We start from the raw sequence: 26,622 nt of genomic DNA, 5'->3' as shown, positions 1-26,622 counted from the left end.
ATAGGAAAATACAAGTAAAGGCTACACATTTAATAGGCCATCTGAAAGACCGAAGCACGGCAGCCAACCAGAATGGAGTAGGAGTAGTACAAGAAAAGAGCAGTGTAGTCACCAAGCACCAATGATTTGTGAGAAGAGAGATGAGACTTTATAGGCGTCTCTGACTCTTTCCCTCTCTAGAGAGAGCTCTACGGAGGGAAGGAGAGTTCGTGTTGGATAAGACAAGAAGAGAGAGCGGAGATAGCAGAATGAGAGGATTTCCTTCCAGATTCTGAATCTCCTGGCGCTGCTACACATCTTCTTCTTCCAGGTGAGACTGGGGCTACAAAGATCTCATGCATTTCGTCTGCGTACCGATGTCTCCTAGGTTCCTTGTTTCCAATCTAGGTTCTAGAGGCCATAGTTCTTTGTCCCCTTTGTCGAAAAATAGTTCTTTGTCCCCTCCTTTGTATTGTTTTGGCGATTTTCCATGCTTCCGTTGATTTTTTTAGGCGAACTCTTATAGTATTGGTTAGTGCTGGAATATGTAATTTGTAAGGGGAATAAAGATCTTTTCCTCTTTTTTTTTTCCATTTCTGGTCGATGTGCTCTATTTGTCCTCTTTCAGAATTTTGTTCCTGTTTATCCCTTCTCGTTTCCTGTGCATTGACAGGATTTTTCATGGGCTGTGCTAGTAAACCAGTGATTTGTCTCCCAACGAATTTCTTCTTATTGTTCGAAGAAACTACCTGCTATCGGTTTTCACCCCTACCTCTGATGCTCCAAATTTGGCACGTGGGCAGGGGTAGTGTGTGGGTATGTGGACATGTAGTTTGTGATGTATGCAGTAGTGCTAATAACCACTGATTCAGATCTATTCCTGTTGGCACATCACAGATTTTATTATTACTTATACAGAAGTCATGACATTGCGTAATAACGGCAGCTGTAGCATATAATGGTCTCTGTGGTCATAGACAAGCTTCTTATGCATGTACAAAAAAAAGTTCTTTGTGAATAACTTCTGCGTCGACATTTTCTGAATAGTATTTGCATTCTGAACTTTCTCTTTGGATAAGTATTAACAAACATCTATTTTGATGTGCTGAGCAGTGTAAGATCAGGTCAGCTAATCAACTGAAGCAGCATGAGCTCCCAGGGTGTTGTTGCTGCGAAGCCAATCGCCGTGCCGGAGAAAACAGCCCATTCTTATGCCTGTGGATCCACACAATCTTCAGTTCATAAGCTGCTAGATGATAAATTGGATCACCTTGGATTGTTGGATGATAATTTTTCATCTACTAGTCAGTCATCAAGCATCAAGACCGAGCTGATCCGATCGTCGAGCTTGCCAAGGAGTAGCCTACCATTTAACCTTCAGAAAAGAAACTCTGAATCTGACCCAGAAAGCCCGTTGTCGCACGTCTCGCATCCCAATTTTTCAGACCCTATGGCCTCAAATTCTTCAACGTTCTGCACGAGTTTGTTTTCGTCATCGTCGATAAACCTGCAGGCACCATGCCGGCAAATGGGTGCTTTGCCTTTCTTGCCTCACCCTCCCAAGTTTGAGCAAGAAGCTTTCCCAGGGCAGTCTTCAAGCTCCTCCCTGCAACTCAGTGGTGATACTGGCAATGTTCATGATGAAGCGGAACAGTCAGATGACATAAAGGAGTTTCTCAATCTTTCTGGAGATGCTTCAGATGGCAGCTTCCATGGTGAAAACCATGCCTTTGCTTTCGCCGAGCAGATGGAGTTCCAATACTTGTCTGAGCAGCTAGGAATTGCCATCACTGATAACGAGGAGAGTCCTCAGTTAGATGTGAGTTCATTGCCCTTGCTGAGACATTATATTTTTTTTGTAATATGAGGGTTAAAATCTTATAATTCCTGATTTGATATGTTGTTTTTCAGGACATATACAACACGCCGGCGCCACAAATGTCATCACTTCCAGTATCATCCTGCTCCAATCAAAGTGTGCAGAGTCTAGGATCTCCGGCTAAAGTACCACTTAGCGCAGCGTTGTCATCTTCTGCATCTGCAGCATCTAACAAGTCAAGATTGAGGTGGACACTGGAACTCCACGAGCGTTTTGTAGAGGCCGTGAACAAGCTTGAAGGACCTGAAAGTAGGGTGGTGGTTCCTTTTCCCCAAATATTATGCAGCTCTCTGTTTTTCACTCTAAAAAGTTTACTTTAATATCTTGTGCAGAAGCAACTCCCAAGGGCGTGCTGAAACTTATGAAAGTTGACGGCCTCACCATCTATCATGTAAAGAGCCATTTACAGGTACTACTAAACTATAATTTTCCATCTCCACTGAAAAAGATCAAATATCACATCAACTTTTTTTCGTTACTTACTTCTTGCCTATTATCGTTCCACAGAAGTATCGCCATGCAAAGTATATTCCAGAGACCACCAAAGAAGGTAAAAAAAAAAAAAAGATAAATGCTGTTGCAAAGTAATATATGCATCGGTGCTTTACAAATTCGCCATTCTGAACACTGATGCATAATACTGTATGCAGACAAGAAGGCCTCCTCGGACGTCAAGAGGGTACAAGCGAGTAGTAGTGGAAGTGATCCATGCAAAAACAAGTGAGTTCTCTGAACTGTTACACCTGAGAATGCATAGTAGACACCATGACCTTGCAAATTTACATCATCTCCTCTTATTTTCTTAGGAACTTGGCAGAAGCTCTACGAATGCAACTGGAGGTTCAGAAGCAGCTCCATGAACAATTGGAGGTGCGTTATAGAATGCAATCTTTCATTGTCATAAACTCATTTCATCGGAGATAGATATCCAAATCTGAAACTCATGCAAGAAAACTGCCCCGAGGTTGTTGATTTTCTGACAATCTTTGACTGTGTTTAACATTGCCAGATGCAAAGGCAACTGCAGCTACGCATCGAAGAGCACGCGAAATACTTGCAGAGGATACTGGAGGAGCAGCAGAAGGCTGGCAATGGCAGTGGGAGATCTCTGTCACTGAAACCCCCAACTGAGCCGTCTGAATCGACGTCCATAGGTAGAACTGAACCCGAAGCGGCGACCGCTTCTTCACCTCAGCCGTCCACAAGCAGAGCCGCCCCGGACGCAGACACGGAGCGTGGCTCGCCGGTGGGCACGAAGAGAGCCAAGGTTCATGGCCAGAGTGAGTCCCCGTGTTCATAACAGCCGTCAGATTTTGCAAAGCTTCGCGGTTCCCGGCAATTCGTGGAAGCTCATCACTTCTCAGTGACAAGCCGTCCCCATGATATATTGATATACACTACACATATGGAAAGCATGGTAGCATGAGTGGACCTGATTTGTAGCCAGGGATATGTATGTATATGTATATAGCTTTCACTTTGGTAATGGAAATGGGGAACCAATAAGCTGATCATAGCATGAGTGTTTTTCTGGCTACTGGTGTTTTTTTCTCATCAGGTTGTGATTGCTTTGGTTGAATGAATTTTGCTTGACAAGGCGGCACCAGGCCCAGGATCCTGTCGGCCCATCTGCGGTATGAGGACTGGGCCGAGGCCTTGTATAGGTCGGCTACACTTGAGAGAGTGACCAAAAAAGTGGTAACGGCTTTGAGCCGGCGGAGGCGTGGATGAATTTGGGAAGAACAGTACTGTACATCAGTGAACCCAACGCATTTCCGCGAGAATTTCCATTCCAAAAGTGAAAATTATATACAACCCTCCAAAATCGACCCCCCTCGCGTAGATCGGCGGCGGCTCTGAATCCATCTCTCGCAGCCCACCACCGCTCTGCCCTAGCGCTGCCGCCCCTGGCACCGTAGCTGACGTCGCCGCCGAAGCCTCGCCCCTCCCAAGTCCCAACTCCTCCGCCTCTCACCCCCTCGTCGCCGTCGCCGCCGTCCCCATCCTTCCTCGCCGCGTCGTCCCGTCGCTTCTTCCTCAGCCCCGCCCGCGGTCTTAACCATCGGTGAGCATTTTCTGTTTTCTCAGTTTTGTCATCCGGTGATTAGTTGAATCCCGCTAGCTTGCACAAATTTTGGGTGCTCCATTGCAAACGTGGCACGCAATCCTAGATCGCCCCTAAACGAAAGAGATGGGATTGTGATACGTGCCCTGTTTAGGGATCTGGGCTGAACAATCAACAAAGGGAGAGACCCTCAGGTTGCTAGTATATCTACAAGAAAGGATTCCTTTTTCCCCAGTTTTAGGTTTAGGTTTGGTTCATTATAGGTGCTCTGTAAGTGATACTCGGACTCCGACACGGTTCCGGAATCCGACTCAGATTAGGGTGTCTGATTCGAAAAAAAGAATTCAGACATGGCAAATATCCTACGCGGATTCAGGATGTCCGGTTTCGGGAAATAAATTATGACACACGTTCCTGTATAACACATCTTTTTGATTTAACTAGAGTGGCCAATCAGATGTCCTAGGTTAATTAGCGAAGTTAAATAGTACTAACTCGGTCCCTAAATATAAGACGTTTTGGCAGGCTATTTTTAGCCTGTCAAAACATTCTATATTTTGGAACTGAGGAAGTACTACATTTTCCCCCTTTTGGGTGGTGATCTGGTGGGGGAAGTTGTAGACAGGGAAGGGCTTAAACTTTTGATGGGACATACCTACAAAGCGAATATGGTTTTGCGGGGATTAAATTTGGCGCCAAAAGGTAGTTTTGCTGCAGGTGGCTGGTTTTGCAGGGATATTATTACTGTGTAAATTAGTTTTGAAGGGGGCATGCTCATGGCCTGATGTTACAAGGGCTGTTTAATTCTCGGCTGACCCTAGTTCGAGGCCTTGGACCAGCTTGGTTTCCCATTCCCTTGTTTAGTAAATTACAGAGCTCCCCGCCAGCTTCAAAAGTTACATCACGTTGTTTGTAATAGAATATAACTAGTCTGTAAATATTACGAAACTGCTCCGTTGGTATTACCAAAATTGGCAACGTTTTACTTTAATGGAATATTTTGTATGGCTCATGTGGCAACTCACTAAACAATTGTTTGTATCTGCAAGGAAGAATTATGTTGTCTATCATCTAAAAAATTACATACTTCTGGAAGGAGTTATGTTGAAGATGGGAAATCTTCAACTGCCTTGTCATGGTTACTGTTATAGTTGCGAAAAGATTGTTTTGCCCCGTGACGGCAATAAACCTTTTATTTGTGAAAAGTCGTGTCTTTATCTACTGGCAGTTGGTAAATGTGTTTCACACTTTAGGCAACAGTTCCTTGATACCAGTTAAACAGAATAAAATATGACATTAAGCAGTATTGTTTATTCTCTTCTGTGTTAGCTATGGTACATGTTCGATCATTTTAGTAATTGTACGTTATGTGTGGTCTTATTATGTGAGAATCCAGTAATATATGAGAATTGCACTTTGGATACATCACTGCTAGGATTATTAAAGCTGTTAATTATTGCAGGGAGACCGGACTTTAGAAGCCACTTGCCCAAACTATCAAAATCCTTGTATGACAAATAAGAAGCCAAAAACATCTTCGGGACAGCGAGTTAACTCTAGTTCCTCTATGGACATGTCTTCTGCATCAGCATCACAGGTACAACAATTGGAACCACTAACGGAGGCAAATGCTCACTCCGATTTTCTGACAATAGAAGCAATACGCAAGTTCATCTTTGAAGTTGGACATGGGCCTGATGTTCTAAACTCATCATATTTCAAGAAGACGGTTCGTGCGATTGCCAATAAGGTTCAGGTTGCAATTCCTACATATGAATCACCTCTGCTGGAGGAACTAAAAGAAACACAGAGCCGTGAAAGGGAACTGAAGCAAGAATGCAGAAAAGTGGTTGCAGTGTAATTCTGGATAGTTGGGGGAGCCAATGTGGTACAAAAAGCTTCGTAAGTGTTTTGGTACATTGCAGGAAAGGCATGTTGTTCCTCAGATCCAAAGATGTGTCTGCAATCATTGAGGACGTGCATATGCTAGAAGAAATGATTTCTTGCGTGGTTGATGAAGTTGGCGCCAGTAACATAGTTCAAGTTGTCATGAATGACGCTTCGCCGTACATGCAAAATGCACGGCATAGAGTGCTGAAGAGACATGGCCATTCATTCTTCTCCCTGTGTGCTGACTTTTGCATTAACTTTCTGCTTGGGAAAATTGCAGCACTTGGTCACATCAGTGAGGTTCTAACGAAGGCAAAGGAAATAACAAGGTTTATACATGGCAATGAGATGCCGGTTAAACTGGTTGGAAACTGCGAGATTGTGAGCAATTTTTGTTTGAAATATGTTGCTGCATTCTTGACACTAGAGAAGCTAGTTTCCAATATATCAACAAAATGTCCTACACATTAACAGTATAATATTGTTTTTTATAATTTACCATTTCATATATTAAGGAGTTGAATATTTTGCTCTTTTTTCATATTTCGTAATTATCAACGGTGGCAAATCCAGTTGATGAATTTACTGTACTATTCTTGGTGAATGTTATTTATGTTGAAAGCTCGTCATTGTTATGTTCTAACGAAGGCAAAGGAAATAACAAGGTTTATACATGGCAATGAGATGCCGGTTAAACTGGTTGGAAACGGGAGATTGTGAGCAATTCTTGTTTGAAATATGTTGCTGCATTCTTGACACTAGAGAAGCTAGTTTCCGAGAGAGCAAATCTGGTGGAGATGTTTAACTCTCCTGAATGGGCTTCCTCTGATTGGGATGCTAGCAGTACGTTCTGGCATATCTGTCACATAGTGAAGACAGATGCATTTTGGGTTGCTGCGGGCTGACGTTTTGAAGGTTACACAATTCCATTCGTCAAGGTGTTGTTTAAATTAGAACGTGAAGATTGTCCAATGGGTATCTTGTATGAGGCCATGGATTGTGCTAAAGAAGAGATATTGCACTATGTTGGAGATAAGCATGGTGATATTTTGTCTTGGGTTGACAAGATATGGGATATCTACTTGCATTCCCCACTGCATGCTGCTGGTTATATGCTAAACCCAAGTGTCTTTTACAAAGACCATGCCTGTAATGATCCTGAGGTCATCAGCAGTATTGAGGTCTGCATCACCGAAATGGCCAACGGTAATTATGATCCAAAGAATGTCAAAGCACAAACTGAAGTATATAGAAGAAAATTGGGTTCGTTGGGTTCAGATTCATCAGCAATTAAGGGAAATGATGGAATTACCACAAGGTAAAGTAGAGCCCATTCTCTTGTGGTCTGCTGAAACAAAGTTTCCACTTATTTCGTTCCACTTTGATTTCCAGAATACTAATGGATCCATTGTGATCATTGTTACTTCATTCATACTAAAATAATGGAGTTAAGTTCTAACCCTGTATTCCTTCAACTTGCAGTTTGTTGGTGGTCGGTGCATGGGACAGACACACCTGAGCTGCAAACCCTTGCGACCCGGATATTAAGCCAAACATGCTTTGGCGCTAAAAGGTATAACATTGACTGGCACATATCTGAGAAGGTGCATGAGGCGAAGCCATTTCATGACCAGGACCTGTATCGCGGGCTGGAGTACGTCCACTACAATATGCGTCTCGCCAGTGCTAAACCACTCATAGGAGGTCTTTCTGGGGATCAGGTTGGTAAACCTGCCAGTCCGCTGGGTAATTGGATCTGGGGTCCGCGGCACCGCCAATGACGGCTCACCATCCAGACTCTGGAGCAATGCGTCCATCTCCTTTTTCTTTTTCCAGAAGCGCTCGCGCTCTCATCTCCAATCTGGTATTCTAGTGTGATTCTGATTGTGCCTCATCAGACTCTTGCTTGTTTTATTTCTTCAACAATCATCATAGCCAGGTGGACCTAGCTATTTTCCATAGAAACTGACTGTGGTTAATTGTGGTGTAATAGAAAAAATCTGTGACATTCAGCCATCAGAACCATGGCAGATGACATATGGAGGTACCTTGCTGTAACCCTGGTGTGGGTGTTACCTATATTTTCCTTATTTCTAAGCTTTACCCGGTATTCATTCCTTGCATCTAATGCAAAACAGTGATGTGTAGTGCATGCATAATCTGACATCTTTGCGTGGACAAAATTTGTTAGTAGGAAGCATATACTATTATAATCTATGGAAACCGAAATGCTCGATTCCTGGCTGCATCTGTAAGGTTTAATTCCTGGCTGAAAGATTGCAATATTTGTTTCCCTTCTTTGCAAGACATACACGAATGTAGTGTCTCATTTATATATGCGTGTACATATTTTTTGTTAGCCACCCGAATTTTATTAAACTAGAATTCTAGTATTATAGTATACATATAATATAGTGGTTGGATTTCCAATATATCAACAAAATGTCTTTCACATTAACAGTATAATATTGTTTTTTATAATTTACCATTTCATATATTAAGGAGTTGAATATTTTTCCCTTTTTTCATATTTCGTAATTATCAACGGTAGTAAATCCAGTTTTGATGAATTTACTGTACTATTCTTGGTGAATGTTATTTATGTTGAAAGCTCGTCATTGTTATGTTCTAGCGAAGGCAAAGGAAATAACAAGGTTTATACATGGCAATGAGATGCCGGTTAAACTGGTTGGAAACGGCGAGATTGTGAGCAATTCTTGTTTGAAATATGTTGCTGCATTCTTGACACTAGAGAAGCTAGTTTCCGAGAGAGCAAATCTGGTGGAGATGTTTAACTCTCCTGAATGGGCTTCCTCTGATTGGGATGCTAGCAGTACGTTCTGGCATATCTGTCACATAGTGAAGACAGATGCATTTTGGTGTGCTGCGGCTGACGTTTTGAAGGTTACACAATTTCATTCGTCAAGGTGTTGTTTAAATTAGAACGTGAAGATTGTCCAATGGGTATCTTGTATGAGGCCATGGATTGTGCTAAAGAAGAGATATTGCTCTATGTTGGAGATAAGCATGGTGATATTTTGTCTTGGGTTAACAAGATATGGGATATCTACTTGCATTCATGCTGCTGGTTATATGCTAAACCCAAGTGTCTTTTACAAAGACCATGCCTGTAATGATCCTGAGGTCATCAGCGGTATTGAGGTCGGCATCACCCAAATGGCCAACGGTAATTATGATCCAAAGAAAGTCAAAGCACAAACTGAAGTATATAGAAGAAAATTGGGTTCGTTGGGTTCAGATTCATCAGCAATTAAGGAAATGATGGAATTACCACAAGGTAATGTAGAGCCCATTCTCTTGTGGTCTGGTGAAACAAAGTTTCCACTTATTTCGTCCCACTTTGACTTCCAGAATACTATGGATCCATTGCGATCATTGTTACTTCATTCATACTAAAATAATGGAGTTAAGTTCTAACCCTATATTCCTTCAACTTGCAGTTTGTTGGTGGTCGGTGCATGGGACTGACACACCTGAGCTGCAAACCCTTGCGACCCGGATCTTAAGCCAAACATGCTTTGGCGCTAAAAGGTACAACATTGACTGGCACATATCTGAGAAGGTGCATGAGGCGAAGCCATTTCATGACCAGGACCTGTATCGCGGGCCGGAGTACGTCCACTACAATATGCGTCTCGCTAGTGCTAAACCACTCATAGGAGGTCTTTCTGGAGATCAGGTTGGTAAACCTGCCAGTCCGCTGGGTGATTGGATCTGGGGTCCGCGGCATCGCCATTGACGGCTCACCGAAATGCTCGATTCCTGGCTGCATCTGTAAGGTTTAATTCCTGGCTGAAAGAGTGCAAGATTTGTTTCCCTTCTTTGCAAGACATACACGAATGTAGTGTCTCATTTATATATGCATGTACATATTTTTTGTTAGCCACTCGTATTTTTATTAAACTAGAATTCTAGTATTGTAGTATACATATAATATAGTGTATGGATTTCTATATATCAACAAAATGTCCTACACATTATCAGTATAATATTGTTTTTTATAATTTACCATTTCATATATTAAGGAGTTGAATATTTTGCCCCTTTTTCATATTTTGTAATTATCAATGGTGGTAAATATAGTTGATGAATTTACTGTACTATTCTTGGTGAATGTTATTTATGTTGAAAGATTGTCATTGTTATGTTTGGCGATTGGTAAAACATGAGTCAAATTGCAATCCAAAAGAAATATGTGGATCTGATGGGGGCATGATTTAGACAACACCCAGCTTGTAAAAATGTCATTGACATTTCTTGTCGGAATATGGTTTCTATGTTAGACATCATCCAGTTATCAAGTGGTGGTGCTGGTAGTTTAAATCTTCAACATGTCACTGGAAATGATTTAGGTTTGCAACAAGGCATTTCCTAACTTATTTTTGGTTCATCTACTGGGATGTCTAATGATCACCGACAATGGTATTCTTAAAATCTATAGAATATACACCACATTTAGCACTCTACACATCATGGATTTTTCACCCATCAAAGTTGCATATTTGCGGACTCCGGTGAAGCACGCTATGAGACACCAATTCACTACCTTGGATTATCGCCCTGAAATCTCGATTGGCACAATTGCCTATTTCATGACCGAGATGCCTCGTTTGGCCAATATGGAGCTTCATATCGTGGATGTGGTACAACATAGTGCAGTATCAGAAGTGGAAACAACAACCTCCCTTCAATTGGTGCCCGTTCGAGTACATGGCGAATCGTACAAAAACCATCCCTTGCATACCCTATTGTTGGAACAATTCTCTCACGGTTAATTCAAGGGATTGCTTCACCATATAATGTCCAATTTTGAGCTCCCACTTCTCAAGTGTCGAGTAATGTCGATCTTCAATTGGAATCACCTTGACCTGGTACGTTTGCTAGGTCAAAGGACGACGCTTGAGAGCCTCGATCCGGCAAGGGTCATGTTCTCTTCTTATGGTGGTCTGATGGGAACATCGAAGACCTCAGATTGAGGAATTGCACATTTGAAGACACTTGGAAGTGTGATAACACACACAAAGGTAAAATGGCCCTCCCTTGATGGTGAAACTAACACTCTATCATGTAATTTATAGGTAGGATTATCATGATAGTTGCACTAGGTAAATTGTCTACCTTTCAATACAATTTCCGTGAGATCACCTTGATCCATGATTGCACTAAATATAGGACTCCATTTTATTATTATCAATATCTCTCCTAGTCATGTTCAAAGCTCTAGTAACCGGGCACCGGAAAAATTCATACGGCCATTTGAATTGTTGTATGTGAATACATATTTCTTAAATGTTAGATGTGGTGTGTTTTGAAAATGTTTCCCTTCTTTGCAAGATACACGAATGTAGTGTCTCATTTATATATGCTTGTATTTTGATAACCACTCAAATTTTATTAAACTATATATCTAGTATTCTTGTATACATATAATATAGTGGTTGGATTTGCATATAGGAACAAAATGTCCTACACATTATCAATCTTATATTTTTTTAATGTTTTACCAGTTCATATATTAACGAGGTGAATATTTTTCCCTCTTTTTCTTATTTCGTAATTATCAACGTTGTAACTGGTAAATCCAATTGATGAAGTTACCGTACTATGCCCGGTGAATGTTATTTATGTTGAAAGCTTGTCATTGTTATGTTTGGAGAATGGTAAAACATGATTTAAAATGCAATCCAAAAGAAACATGTGGAGCTTAAGGGGCATGATTTAGACAACGCCCAGCTTGTGAAAAATGTCATTGACATTTCTTGTAGGAATATGGTTTCTATGTTAGATATCATCCAGTTATCAAGTGGCAGTGCTAGTAGTTCAGGTGTTCAACATGTCACTAGAAAGTATTTAGGTTTGCAACGAAAACTGATGTTTGATCATGGCCAACAATGGTATTCTAAAAACCTATAGAAGATGCACCACATTTAGCGCTCTTCGCATCGAGGATTTTCCACCCATCAAAGTTGCATCCTTGCGGAATCTGGTGATGCACGCTATGAGACACCCATTCCTTTTCTTGGATAATTACCCTCAAATCTCGATCAGCACCATTGCCTACTTCATGATCGAGAAGCCTGGTTTGGCCAATGTGGAGCTTCATATCATGGATGCGGTACAACAGAGTGCAGTATAGAATTGGAAACAACAACCTCCCTTCTATTTGGTGCCCGTTCGAGTACATAGCGGATCGTAGATAATCCAGCCCTTGCATACGCTATTGTTGGAAGATTTCTCTGATGGTTACATCAAGGGATTGCTTCACCATATGATTTCTCATTTTGATCAAGTGGCTAGTAATGTCGAGCTTCACTTGGAATCACCTTGACCCGGTACGTTTGCTGGGTCAAAGGACGGTGATTAGGAGCCTCGATCTAGCAAGGGTCATGTTCTCTTCTTATGGTGGCCTAATGGGGGGTACTCCATACCTGTCAGGAGACCGTCGAATACCTCGGACTAAGAAAGTGCACATTCAAAGACACTTGGAAGTGTGATAACACACACTAAGGTAAAATGGTCCTCCCTTCATGGTGAAACTAACACTCTATCATGTAATTGATAGGTAGATTATCATCATAGTTGCACTGGGTAAATTGTCTACCTTTCAATGCAATTTTTGTGAGTTCACCTTGATCCGTGATTGAACTAAATAGAGGAATCCATTTTATTATTATCAATATCTCACATAGTCATGTTCAAATCTCTAGTAACCATAATTAGGCACTGGAAATTCATAATGACATTGACCAGTTCAATTGTTGTATGTGAATATATATTTTTTTAAATGTTAGATGTGGTGTGTTTCGACAATGTTTCCCTTATTTGCAAGACATACACGAATGTAGCGTCTCAATTATATATGGTTGTACATATTTTTTGTTAGCCACTCGGATTTTATTAAACTAGAATTCTGGTATTCTTGTATACACATAATATAGTGGTTGGATTTGCATATATCAAAAAAATGTCGTACACATTATCAGTCTATTTTTTTATAATTTACCATTCATATATTAATGAGGTGAATATTTCCCCTTTTTCATATTTCGTGATTATCAATGGTGTAACTGGTAAATCTAGTAGATGAATTTAATGTACTATGCCTAGTGAATGTTATTTATGTTGAAAGCTTGTCATTGTTATGTTTGGAGAATGGTAAAACATGAGTCAAAATTCAATCCAAAAGAAACATGTGGAGCTGAAGGGGCATGATTTAGACAACATCCAGTTTGTGAAAAATGGCATTGACATTTCTTGTAGGAATATGGTTTCTATGTTAGACATCATCCAGTTATCAAGTGGCTATGCTACTAGTTTAGGTGTTCAACGTGTCACTGGAAAGGATTTAGATTTGCAACATGGCATTTCCTAACTTATTTTTGGTTCGTCTACTAGGATGTCTGATGATCACCAACAATGGTATTCTAAAAATCTATATAAGATGCACCATATTTAGCACTCTCCACGTCAAGGATTTTACTCCCATCAAAGATGTATCCTTGAGGACTCTGGTGAGACACCCATTCCTTTCCTTGGATAATTACCCTCAAATCTCGATCAGTACCATTGCCTACTTCATGACCGAGAAGCCTGGTTTGGCCAATGTGGATCTTCATATCATGGATGGGGTACAACAAAGTGCAGTATCAGAAGTGGAAACAACAACCTTCCTTCCAGTTGGTGCACGTTCGAGTACATAGCGAATCGTACATAATCCATCCCTTGCATACACTATTGTTGGAAGATTTCCCTGATGGTTACTTCAAGGGATTGCTTCACCATATGATTTCTCATTTTGAGCTCTCACTGCTCAAGTGTCTAGTAAGGTCGAGTTTCACTTGGAATCACCTTGACCTGGTACGTTTGTTGGGTCAAAGGACGATGCTTGAGAGCCTCGATCTGAAAATGTTCATGTTCTCTTCTTATGGTGGACTAATGTGGGGTACTCCATACCTGTCAGGAGACCATCGAAGACCTCAGACTGAGGAAGTGCACATTCGAAGACACTTGGAAGTGTGATAACACACTTTAAAGTAAAATGGTCCTCCCTTAACACTCTATCATGTGATTGATAGGTAAGATTATCATGATAGTTGCACTAGGTAAATTTTCTACCTTCCAATGCAATTTGCTTGAGTTCACCTTGATCCATGATTGCACTAAATAGAGGACTCAATTTTATTATTATCAATATCTCTCCTAGTCATGTTCATCTCCAGTAACCATAATTGGGCACCAGAAATTCAATTCGTATAGGTGAATATATATATTTACCAATTCAATTCGTATAGGTGAATATATATATTTCTTAAATGTTGGATTGGTGTGTTTTGACAATGCTTCCCTTTTTTGGAAGACATACACGAATGTAGTGTATCATTTACATATGCTTATATAGTATTTTTAGCCATTCAAATTTTATTAAACTGGAATTCTAGTATTATTGTATATATATAAACAGTGGTAGGATTTACATGTTAGAACAAAATGTCCTATACATTATCAGTCTAATATTTTTTTTTACTAATTTACCATTTCATATATTAGGGAGGTCAATATTTTTCCCTCTTTTTTTATTTCGTAATTATCAAAGTTGTAACTAGTAAATCTAGTTGATGAAGTTATCATACTATGCTTTTTCAATGTTATTTATGTTTAAAACTTCTCATTGTTATGATTGTAGAATGGTAAAATGTGAGTCAAAATGCAATCCAAAAGAATTATGTGGAGCTTAAGGGACATGATTTAGACAACACCCAGCTTGTGAAAAATGTCATTAACATTTCTTGTTGGCATATGGTTTCTTTGCAAGACATCATCCAGTAATCAAGTGAATGTGCTGCTGTTCAGGTTTTCAACATGTCACTGCAAAACAAGTCAGACAACAAGGCATTTCCTAACTTATTTTTGGTTCATCTATTGGGATGCCTGATGATCACCAACAATGGTATTCTTGAAATCTCTAGAAGATGCACCTTATTTATCTCTCTCTACATGGAGGATTTCCACCCATCAGAGTTGCATCCTTGCGGACTCTGGTGACGCACACTATGAGACTCATATTACTTTCTTTGGATAGTTGCCCTGAAATCTGGAGTAGCGCCATTGTCTACTTCATGACAGAGAAGCCTGGTTTGCCTAATATGGAGTTTCATATCACGGGTTGTACATAAGAGTGCAACATCATAAGTGGAAACAATAACCTCCCTACCATTGATGCTTGTTCGAGTACATAATGAATCCTAGAGAATCCATCCCTTGCATACCCAATTGTTGGAAGATTGCTTTGATGAACTTGAAGGGACTGCTTGACCATATGATTTCTCATGTTATGCTCCCACAACTTAAGTGTGTAGTGATCTGGGTCTGCACTGTGAATCAACTTGACCTGGTATGTTTGCAAGGTCTAAACACGACGCTCGAGATCCTCTGTTTGACAATGGTCAAGTTCTCTTCTGATGGTCTCCTGATGGGGGTACTCGATTCCTGTCAGGAGACCATCGAAGACCTCAGACGGAGGAAGAGCACTTTTGAATACACTTGGAAGCGTGATAACACACACTAATGGAAAATATTCCTCCCTTGATGGTGAAACTAACACTCTATCATGTAGTTGATAGATAGGATTATCTTGATAGTTGTGGTACGTAAACTATCTACCCGTAAATGCAATTTCCATGAGTTCACCTTGCTCCATGATTGCACTAAATAGAGGACTCCATTTTATTATTACTAGTATCTCTCTTAGTCATGTTCAAATGTCAAGTAACCATAATCGGGCATTGGAAATTCATAATGACATTTACCAGTTCACATGTTGTAGGTGAATATAAATATTTCTTAAATGTTGGATGTGGTGTATTTTGACAATGTTTCCCTTATTTGCAAGACATACACGAATGTATTGTCTCGTTTATATATGCTTGTACAGTTTTTTTGTTAGCCATTCCGATTTTATTAAACTGAAATTCCAGTATTCTTGTATACGTAAAATATAGTGGTTGGATTGATATATAGGAACAAGATGTGCTACAAATTATAGGTCTCATTTTTTTCTACTAATTTACCATTTCATATATTCAGGACTACAACTTTATCCCCTCTTTTTTTATTTCATAATGATCAACCTTGTAAGTGGTAAATCTACTTAATACAGTTACTATGCTTGGTCAATGTTATACATGAACGAAGCTTGTCAATATTATTAATGGAGAATGGTAAAACATGAGTCAAAATGCAATCCTTGTGCAGCTAAAGGGACATGATTTAGACAACATCCGGCTTGTACAAAATGTCATTGACATTTCCTTTAGGGATATGGTTTCTATGTTAGACACCAGCAAAGGAGTCAGGTTTGCCACAAGTCATTTCCTAACTGTGCTTTTGGTTCATCTATTGGTATTCCTGATGATCACCAACAATGGCATTCTTGAGATCTCTAGAAGATGTACCACATTTAGCACTCTCCACATCGAGTATTTTCCACCAATCACAGTTGCATCCTTGCAGACTCTGGTGACGCATGCTATGAGACTCCCATTCCTTTCCTTGGATAATTGCCCTGAAATTTGGAGCAACGACATTGTCTACTTCATGACCGAGAAGCCTAGTTTGGCCAATGTGGAGAATCATATCACGGATGTGGTAAATAAGAGTGCGGTACCATAAGTGAGAAACAACAACCTCCGTTCCATTGGTGGCCGTTGGAGTACATAGCGAATCCTAGAGAATCCATCCCCTGCATACCCTGTTGTTGGAAGATTGCTCTGATGGTTAGTTGAAGGGATTGTTTCACCATATGGGGGGGGGGGGACGGGACTCGATTCCTGCCAGGAAACCATCGAAGACCTTAGACTGGGGAAGTGCAAATTCGAAGACACTTGGAAGTGTGATTAGACACACTAAGGGAAAATGTTCCTCCCTTGATGGTTAAACTAACCCTCTATCATGTAATTTATAGGTAAGATTTTTGTGATAGTTGCACTAGGTAAACTGTCTACCTGTTAATGCAATTTCCATGAGTTCACCTTGATCCACGATTGCACTAAATAGAGGACTATTATTAACAATATCTCTCCTAGTCATGTTCAAATCTCCAGTCAGCATAATTGGGCATTGGAAATTCATAATGACATTTACAGTTCAATTGTTGTATGTGAATATATATTTCTTAAATGTTGGATGTGGTGCCTTTTGACAATGTTTCCCTTCTTTGGAAGACATACACGAATGTACTATCTCATTATAAATGTGTATACATGTTTTTTTGTTAGTCATTCGGATTTTATTAAACTGGAATTCTAGTATTCTCTTGTATACATATAATATAGTGGTAGGATTTACATATAGGAACAAAATGTCCTACACATTATCAGTCTAATATTGGTTTCTTTTCTAACTTACCATTTCATATATTAAGGAGGTCAATATTTTTCCTTCTTTTTGTTAATTCGAAATGATCAACGTTGTAAATGGTAAATCTAGTTGATGAACTTACCGTACTATGCTTGGTCAATGTTATTTATGTTAAAAGCTTGTCATGTTTTATGTTTGGAGAATGGTAAAACATGAGTCAAAATGCAATCCAATAGAATTATATGGAGCTGAAGGGCCATGCTTTAGACAACATCCAGTTTGTGAAAAATGTCATTGACATTTCTTGTAGTAATATGGTTTCTATGTTAGACATCATCCAGTTATCACGTGGCTATGCTACTAGTTTAGGTGTTCAACATGTCACTGGAAAGGATTTAGGTTTGAAACAAGGCATTTCTAACTTATTTTTGGTTTGTCTACTGGGATTTTTGATGATAATGAAAAAATGGTATTCTTGAAATCTATAGAATATGCACCACATTTCGCCCCTCTCCACATCGAGTATTTTCCACCCATCACAGTTGCATCCTTGCGGATTGTGGTGGCGCACGCTATGAGACACCCATTCCTTTCCTTAGATAATTGCCCTAAAATCTCGAGCAACACCATTGCCTACTTCATGACTGAGAAGCCTGGTTTGGCCAATGTGGAGCTTCATATCATGGATTTGCTACAGAAGAGTGCAATATCATAAGTGAAAAACAAAAACCTCCCTTCAATTAATTGGTGCCCGTTGGAGTACATAGGGAATCCTAGAGAATCCATCCCATGCATACCCTATTGTTGGAAGATTGCTCTGATGGTTACTTGAAGGGATTGCTTCACCATATGATTTCACATTTTCAGCTCCCGCTGCTCAAGTGTCTAGTGATCTCGAGCTTCACTTTGAATCAACTTGAACTAGTATGTTTGTTGGGTACAAGGACGACGTTTGAGAGCCTCGACCTGGCAAGGGTCATGTTCTCTTTTTATGGTCAATTGATGGGGGGGGGGGGTACTCGATTCCTGCCAGGAGACCATCGAAGACTTTAGACTGAAGAAGTGCACATTCGAAGACACTTCGAAGTGTGATAAGACACACCAAGGGAAAATGTTCCTCCCTTGATTGCACTAAATAGAGGACTCCATTTTATTATTGTCAATATCTCTCCTAGTCATGTTCAAATCTCCAGTAACCATAATTGGGCATTGGAAATCCATAATGACATTTACCAGTTCAATTGTTGTATGTGAATATATATTTTTTAAATATTGGATGTGGTGTGTTTTGCAATGTTTCCCTTCTTTGCAAGACATATATGAATCTAGTGCCTGCTTTATATATGCTTGTACAAATTTCGTTGTTAGCCATTTGGGTTTTATTAAGATGGAATTCCGGTATTCTTGTATACATATAATATAGTGGTAGGATTTACATATAGGAACAAAATTTCCTACACATTATCAGTCTAATTTTTTTTTACTAATATACCATTTCATATATTAAGGAGGTCAATATTTTTCCCTATTTTTCTTATTACGAAATGATCAACATTCTAACTGGTAAATCTAGTTGATGAAGTTACCGTAGGATGCTTGGTCAATGTTATTTATGTTGGAAGCTTGTCATTGTTATATTTGGAGAATGGTAAAACATGAGTCAAAATGCAATCCAAAAGAATCATGTGGAGCTGAAGGGACATGATTTAGACAACACCCAACTTGTGAAAAAATTCGTTGACATTTCTTGTAGGAATATGGTTTTTTTATGATAGACATCATCAGTTATCAAGTTGTTGTGCTGCTAGTTCAGGTGTTCAACATGTCATGGAAAGGATTTAGGTTTACAACAAGGCATTTCCTAACTTATTTTTTGATCATCTACTGGGATGTCTGATGATCTTCTACAATGGTATTCTTGAAATCTATAGAAGATCCACCACATTTAACGCTCTCCACATCGAGGATTTTCCACCCATCTGATGCATGCAAAATGCATACATGAACTTTGTAGTTTACTAACACTTATTCCCACATATTTGCAACATATATGATGTTGTATCCATGTTTTATATTGATTTTTGGGGACTTGGCAATGATCCCCTTTATTTGGGTTATAATTCTGCATGACAGGAAAACTCGTATTTGTGTATTTTTTTACTTTCAGGGACCTGAACGGAGTCAAACTAAGCTAGGATTTCGGGGTTGTCAATATTTCACCAAAAGAAGCATCTGGAACGCTTGGACCTCACGGGAGGGGCCTGGAGGCCCAACAGAGAGGTGGTGGCCCGTATAGGCAGGGTGGGCGTGCCACCTATCGTCTTTTGGCCCTCGTCCGTCGGTTTCACCTGATTCTTTCTTCCACAGACTTCATTTGACCTAAAAGCCCCCATATATACGACCCCCAGTGTTTCCTCAAGAGAGCACCGCAGAAACACCAAAACAATAAAACAGAGGCTTAAACAACGAAGGTTGGAGAGAGAAACTCCGCCGGAGGGATATCCACCTTCTCCAACGTCTTCTACATCATCACCATGATGAAGGGGGCACATCAAGGATTTTCCACCCATCTGATGCATGCAAAATGCATACATGAACTTTGTAGTTTACTGACACTTATTCCCACATATTTGCAACATATATGATGTTGTATCCATGTTTTATATTGATTTTTGGGGACTTGGCAATGATCCCCTTTATTTGGGTTATAATTCTGCATCACAGGAAAACTCGTATTTGTGTATTTTTTACTTTCAGGGACCTGAATGTAGTCAAACTAAGCTAGGATTTCGGGGTTGTCAATATTTCACCAAAAGAAGCATCTGGAATGCTTGGACCTCACGGGAGGGGCCTGGAGGCCCAACAGAGAGGTGGTGGCCCGCATAGGCAGGGTGGGCGTGCCACCTATCGTCTTTTGGCCCTCGTTCATCGGTTTCACCTGATTCTTTCTTCCACAGACTTCATTTGACCTAAAAGCCCCCATATATACGACCCCCAGTGTTTCCTCAAGAGAGCGCCGCAGAAACACCAAAACAATAAAACAGAGGCTTAAACAACGAAGGTTGGAGAGAGAAACTCCGCCGGAGGGATATCCACCTTCTCCAACGTCTTCTACATCATCACCATGATGAAGGGGGCACATCGAGGATTTTCCACCCATCTGATGCTTGCAAAATGCATACATGAACTTTGTGGTTTACTGACACATATTCCCACATATTTGCAACATATATGATGTTGTATCCATGTTTTATATTGATTTTTTGGGACTTGGCAATGATCCCCTTTATTTGGGTTATAATTCTGCATGACAGGAAAACTCGTATTTGTGTATTTTTTTACTTTCAGGGACCTGAACGGAGTCAAACTAAGCTAGGATTTCGGGGTTGTCAATATTTCACCAAAAGAAGCATCTGGAACGCTTGGACCTCATGGGAGGGGCCTGGAGGCCCAACAGAGAGGTGGTGGCCCGCCTAGGCAGGGTGGGCGTACCACCTATCGTCTTTTGGCCCTCGTCCGTCGGTTTCACCTGATTCTTTCTTCCACAGACTTCATTTGACCTAAAAGCCCCCATATATACGACCCCCAGTGTTTCCTCAAGAGAGCGCCGCAGAAACACCAAAACAAAAAAAAAACAGAGGCTTAAACAACGAAGGTTGGAGAGAGAAACTCCGCCGGAGGGATATCTACCTTCTCCAACGTCTTCTAAATCATCACCATGATGAAGGGGGAGTAGTCCACCTCTGAAATATTGGTTTGTGGTAGCATCTTGATCTATTTCTCCCTTCTTCTTCATAGATCTTAGTACCATATGAGCTGCCCAACATGATTGTGGTCATATATGTAATTCCTATGTGGTGGATATTTATTCTGTGAGATTGATATATGAGATTGAAATATATTATGTGTAAGATGTATTGATACATATATATAATGTACCCCATTCTTAAGTACTTGTTTTGATCCAACTTGTATGCAAGAACATGTGTGGGGCTAAGTGTGTATTATATGGAGTAGCATGGTTGTAGTGATTGAATAGTGACAACAAATTCATGATCTATTATGGTTTTGCCTTTTCCTTTGTTGCCTCACTAGGGATAAAGTGAATGCATATGCTATGTTTATCATGTAACAATTGTGATAATCTTGTTTACTCAATGTTGCATATTTGATATTCAAACATCATGTCAAAATACTTAAGGATATGCTCTATTAATTTTTAATACAAGATTGCTTGGAGTTTTCCCTTTCTTGTGGAGTATAAGAGAGATGTGTTGCATCATCTTTGTGTTAGGACGTGATGCCCATATGAATGCTTATTAAGCACATATTGAAGTTCCACCAATATAATGTCATTGATGAATTGTTAGTGTCCACTACATCTTAAAAAGAGAGTAGAGAAGTGAATCCATGAACCCCGGTCCAATTTTAATCACAAGAAACAATTTTCCAACACTTTTACCATATATAATTTACATTTGCTTCAATAGTTTATTCCAAAAATACAAAAAACACTTTCTTTACCTAAACGCACACAAAACCCAAGAACAATTATCGCTTTGATATTTTTATCTCGTTTACTTAGTTTATTTATCTTACTTTATTTTTAGTTTCTCTTTTATGTACAATTACTAATACGAAACCTTGTGCTTGAAAACCACACGGTGGAATTGGGGACACAAGGGAAAACTTTGCTTTCAGGGATTGCTGGAAGTGGAGAAAGAGGAGATAACAGTAAGCCAATTCCCCAAGAGTTTGATATAAACCCTCGAGTCACCCTTGTGGGGAAAGCTACTCTTTCTACGACACTCTACGCTTGGATTCCCAACGAATTGATGATATACACGAGCATTATCACCATCACAGTTGCATCCTTGCGGACTGTGGTGACGCACGCTATGAGACACCCATTCCTTTCCTTAGATAATTGCCCTGATATCTCAAGAAGCAAGATTGCCTACTTCATGACCGAGAAGCCTGGTTTGGCAATGTGGATCTTCATATCATGGATGTGGATAGAAGAGTGCACTACCAGAAGTGAAAACAACAATCTCCCTTCCATTGGTGCCCGTCCGAGTTCATATCGAATCCTAGATAATCCATCCCTTGCATACCCTATTGTTGGAAGATTGCTCTAATGGTTACTTGAACGGATTTCTTCACCATATGATTTCTCATTTTGAGCTTCCACTGCTCAAGTTTCTAGTGATCTCGAGCTTCAATGTGAATCAACTTAATCTAGTATGTTTGATGGGTCCAAGGACGATGCTTGTGTCGGTGTAGTGGCACCGGGGGTACCACGGTCCACATGCTGCTTGGCCCTCGCGGTGGCGCATCAACAAAAGACAAAGGCTGACCTCTCTGTGAGACTGGTGGTCTCCGCGAGAGGAGGACTACCTCGTAAAGAATGCCTCACGAGGGGTCCAAGACTTAGCAGTTTTCAGAGGACGTGAAGACCTCGCGAGGCTTCCCTTCGCGAGAAGGGCACACCAGGCACCAGGAGACGCTGCACCGGATCCCTCCGGAAGCTAGTTGCATAGGAACGGAGCTAAGGAGCATGACGCCAGCCATGACGCGCGGTAGAAGTTAAGAGAAGCCCCGAGTTTGCCTGCATAAAGCAGGATGGTCGTTGCTCCTTTTTGTAAAGGTTAGGGGTGGACAGTGTAGTGCAGCAGGGAGTGTCGACATCGTCCACAACCACTCCCTATACCAAGATGCTTGGAGTGGCCATGTACCAGGTCCACAAGCATAGTTAGGGACACATGTCCTCCTCCTTCGGCACGCCTGTGGTTACCCCTTCGCCAAGTTTTCTTGGGAGGAGGGCTGGTGCCTCTATAAAAGGAGGGGCAGCTGCCCAATAGAGGGGATCTTTTTGGATCCCTTTTTCGATCCCATTAGCCTTCCCCAACTTCATCTTCTACCTAGGGCAGATTGGATCTAGATCTATGTGGGACCCCTAGCAACTAGGGTGCCATGGACCTACGGTTGCTGGGCCAATAGTGGCTACTCGGAAGCAAATCGCTCGAGGAGGCTACTTCCGAGTGAGGCTCCACGAGGCGTAAAACCCTCATGGAGACTAACAGCTGGAGCGGAAGACAGGCTCGGGGAGGAACACCCTCGCGGAGGTCCCCGAGCCACCAGCCTCTCCGAGTCAGAGAACCCCTTTGGAGACGATAAGATCAACCAAGGGAGCATCGGATGCCACCTTCTCGGGCCCCACCAGCAAGGACGAGGAGAACGTGCTACTGGAGCTACGGGACAAACCGGCCGGATGCTGATGACACCGAGCCTGAGCCCAATGCTCCATCCCGAAGAGACGGCCTGCCTTTACCACTTTGGTGCAACGACCGGCTCGTCGAGGACCAAGCCACAAAGGCCCAGTCTTTGCCACTTTGGTGTAAAGATGGGATGGATGGCACAAGCTGCCAGAGAAGGCGTCACTGCCTCCCTCACCCTCTGTCGTGGACTGATGCTTTAATCGACCATGGATCGAGTCTATCTGTAAAATGTGAGGGCGCCTCCTACCCTCATCGTGGGGATTGTGGGAACCCTTCCCGCTCAAGATATTTGAAGGAAGAGGACCAACCCCCTATATAAAGGCTAGCCCTGCTAGTGTAGAACAGGTCGATCCAGAGCGATCTCAAACCCTAGATACTTGTACTGTCATCTTCTCCATCGAGACCTGGAATACATCCACAAAAGCAGGACGTAGGGGTTTTACCTCCCCGAGGGCCCTGAACCTAGGTAACTGTTGTGTCACTATCTGCAGTGTTACCATTGGGAAGGAGAAGACGAGCTCTTGAGTCCCCAGTGTTCGAACCTCTCGGGTTCGGTGACACCCGTGTTCCTTCGAGGACACGAATTTTTGGCATTTGGCATGCTAGGTAGGGGACTCAAGCACACCAACATTCTTCTCCGACACCTTCATCAGCATGGTCAGTCGCGACGGGCCGCTCGACGGGCGCCAGCCACGCCGCGACCTCGTGCCAGGGGCTGCGCTCTTGGTGGCGCAGGAGCTCCTGCGCACCTGCCCCCTCGGCACCAGCCTCAACCAGTGGCTCTCCTACATCGACGGGCTTGCGCGCGCCCTAGCCATAGCACTCGTGGCCGGCGCGGACGACGCTCCTGCACCGCCACCGGCTCTACTCCTCGGCCAGGAGCCCGAGCCACCAGTATCGCATCTCTGTACTGGCCGCGCTAGGTGCGCCCTTCACGGGGACGCGCCCCACGGTCGGAACAATCAACAGGCGCGGCAAGGGGCTGGGCTGTCCAGACGCCGCAACGGAGGGGCCTTCGAGGGGCCGCTTCGCAAGGTGTCCGTGAACACCTAGCCACCCTACGGACCCTCCACATTGTGCGTCAGCGCCGCGGCGAGAGGCTCCATTCCTACATCCGGTGTTTTGGGTCAGTTGCTCGGCGGATCCCAGTACTCCCCGACATCACCCTCTACAACGCCTTCATGGCGGGGCTCAACCACGTCCGGCAGCGTGACGTATTTGATGCCTTACCCATGGGCGGAATCACGGCGGGAAGGCTCTTCTCGCACGCTGGCCAACGAGTACGCTAGCCAGGACGAAGCGGCCACCGCCGCTCCTCGCACCATTGCTTGCCTCCTCGGCGGAGCAAGCACTCCAGGGCCTTCCAGGCACATGTGGCACCACCCCCGAGCGGTCGCTGTCGCGGTGCCTGCTGGATGTGCACAACGTATCAAGTGGTCGCAGCAGGCCATCTCGTTCGGTCTTCAGGATCATCCCAGGACCACCGACCTGGTGGTGGCGCTTTCTATGGTTTGCTCCCCCATCATCTGCGGCTCCACGGTCTTCCAGACTCTCATCAACGGTGGTGTGGGCTTGAATGTCCTCTCAGTCAAAGCCTTCAATAAGATAGGCGTGCCCCGCGACCGCCTGAGAGCTACGAAGCCTTTCTCTGGGGTCACGGACGGTTCCACCACGCCCATCGGGCAAGTGCGGGTCCCCATCACGTTCGGCATCCTAGGGTACTATCGTACAGAGCTCATCGACTTCGACGTCATGCACATCGGGCTGCCCTACAACGCCCTTCTAGGTTTCCCCACCCTCGCCAAGTTCATGGCGGTCACCCACAACGCCTACAACCTCGTCAAGGTGCCAGGCTGCAACAGTGAGACCATCACTGTTTGCTGCGACAAGAGGGATGCGGTGAACTCCATTGAGCATGCTTATCGAGTGGCCGCTGCGGCATTCCAGGTCAACGAGGATGTCATGGAACAACTCGGGGGTTGTGAGAGGAAGAGGCAGATTCTTTCTCAGGAGCGTGCCAGAGCAAAGAGGGCAGCACATGCCACTACCCTCGTCGAGGCCATGGCAATAGCTACCCTCGGCGAGGATCGGCTGGGAAATCTTCAACGCGCTGGGGGCTCGGACCACTCTGAAAGGAAATTCCTCCAAATAGGAAGGCGTGCTCGACGCCTCCCTGAAGAAACTCCCGGATATGGCTCACCATACACCGTCAAGGGTGCAGGAGTTCAACGGAGAGGTGATCGAGCCCCGTCTCAAGGAAGGAAGCGGAGTGAAGTACTCACGGCATAAGACCAGCAGAGAAGCCACCCAGGCCCCAGGATAATTGCGAAGACAGAGCAAGGATGTCAGCCGGATGATCTACGCGCATCGACCGCATGACATCAGGAGACTGCCGCGCTAGAGCCAGGAGCTCCTCCGATAGATCTCCGTCGGTCCTTCTGGCACCTTGCAGCTGAGAGGGAGCTATAACCCTCCTTCTTCCCAAAGGCAATCACCAACAACGGGGTTTTTGCTTTTTCAAGATGGCTAGATTTACTTTCACACCTTGAAGCAAATTCTCTAAGGGCCACTGATTCAACCACGACAACATGTAATGGGATTTCTTCACATCTTTCTCAACACGCACCTGCGCTGATTGGAATAAAAGACTCTGGACTTCATTCCCAAGGGATTCAAAAACTTGTCTCAAAGCGTCCCCCTGAGTCCTCGATTGTGTGCGCCACGCGAGAGGGGGCTAGGCACTGTGCCTTAGTCGGGGTAACTCATCAGTCCTACACTTGGGTACTGAGCTCTGGTAGTGGGGTCGCTACCCGCACTAAGACACCTCACCAAGTCACTTGGTGTCTGATCTCCTCGCACGACAACACATCCGAGAAACACATCTCACGAGCAAAACAATGCGCATAACCTTACGGTTACCTCCCCGAGGAACCAACAAGGAGCCACGGTAAAACCTAAGGTGCAAGTCTACGGTTACCTCCTTGAGGAACCAACATAATCCGCTGACAGGATACCTCTTTATACATGTGCAAAACTTACGGTCGCCTCCCCAAGGGACTTACAAGGAGACACATCAGAGCCTACATGTGAATCTTATGGTTACCTCCCTGAGGATCCATCAAGAGAACGCATACAGGAGACCTCCCACGTGCAAA

The 26,622-nt window shown here is 42.7% G+C and overlaps 2 protein-coding genes across 2 annotated transcripts in view; both read left to right on the top strand.

Annotated features, from left to right (window-relative positions):
* The first annotated feature begins 217 nt into the window (after window positions 1–217).
* LOC124684165 (protein PHOSPHATE STARVATION RESPONSE 3-like) lies at window positions 218–3,360 on the top strand. The gene is made up of 8 exons (XM_047218548.1): window positions 218–310; window positions 1,093–1,798; window positions 1,891–2,107; window positions 2,191–2,267; window positions 2,366–2,408; window positions 2,509–2,578; window positions 2,665–2,728; window positions 2,868–3,360. The coding sequence occupies exons 2-8, from the start codon at window positions 1,127–1,129 to the stop codon at window positions 3,156–3,158; spliced, it is 1,434 nt and encodes a 477-aa protein (XP_047074504.1). The 5' UTR covers window positions 218–310; window positions 1,093–1,126; the 3' UTR covers window positions 3,159–3,360.
* Window positions 3,361–3,863: 503 nt separating this feature from the next.
* LOC124684164 overlaps window positions 3,864–26,622 on the top strand; it is a 73,458-nt gene continuing 50,699 nt past the window's right edge. Inside the window, exon 1 of the mRNA XM_047218546.1 lies at window positions 3,864–3,923. The gene's annotated coding sequence lies outside the window, so the exon portion shown is untranslated. The remainder of the gene's footprint in view (window positions 3,924–26,622) is intronic.

Source organism: Lolium rigidum, chromosome 1, assembly GCF_022539505.1.
Source record: "Lolium rigidum isolate FL_2022 chromosome 1, APGP_CSIRO_Lrig_0.1, whole genome shotgun sequence".
NCBI lineage: Eukaryota > Viridiplantae > Streptophyta > Magnoliopsida > Poales > Poaceae > Lolium > Lolium rigidum.
Note: the sequence above shows the minus strand (reverse complement) of the source record. Positions and strands in the feature narration are given on the sequence as shown.

What these genes read in the sequence shown, in the direction of transcription:
- LOC124684165 (XM_047218548.1), top strand. Translation starts at nt 1,127, where the DNA reads ATGAGCTCCCAGGGTGTTGTTGCTGCGAAGCCAATCGCCGTGCCGGAG. An exon ending in AGGAGAGTCCTCAGTTAGAT is followed by an intron (nt 1,799 to 1,890) that starts GTGAGTTCATTG and finishes GTTGTTTTTCAG; the next exon opens with GACATATACAACACGCCGGC. An exon ending in AGCTCCATGAACAATTGGAG is followed by an intron (nt 2,729 to 2,867) that starts GTGCGTTATAGA and finishes TAACATTGCCAG; the next exon opens with ATGCAAAGGCAACTGCAGCT.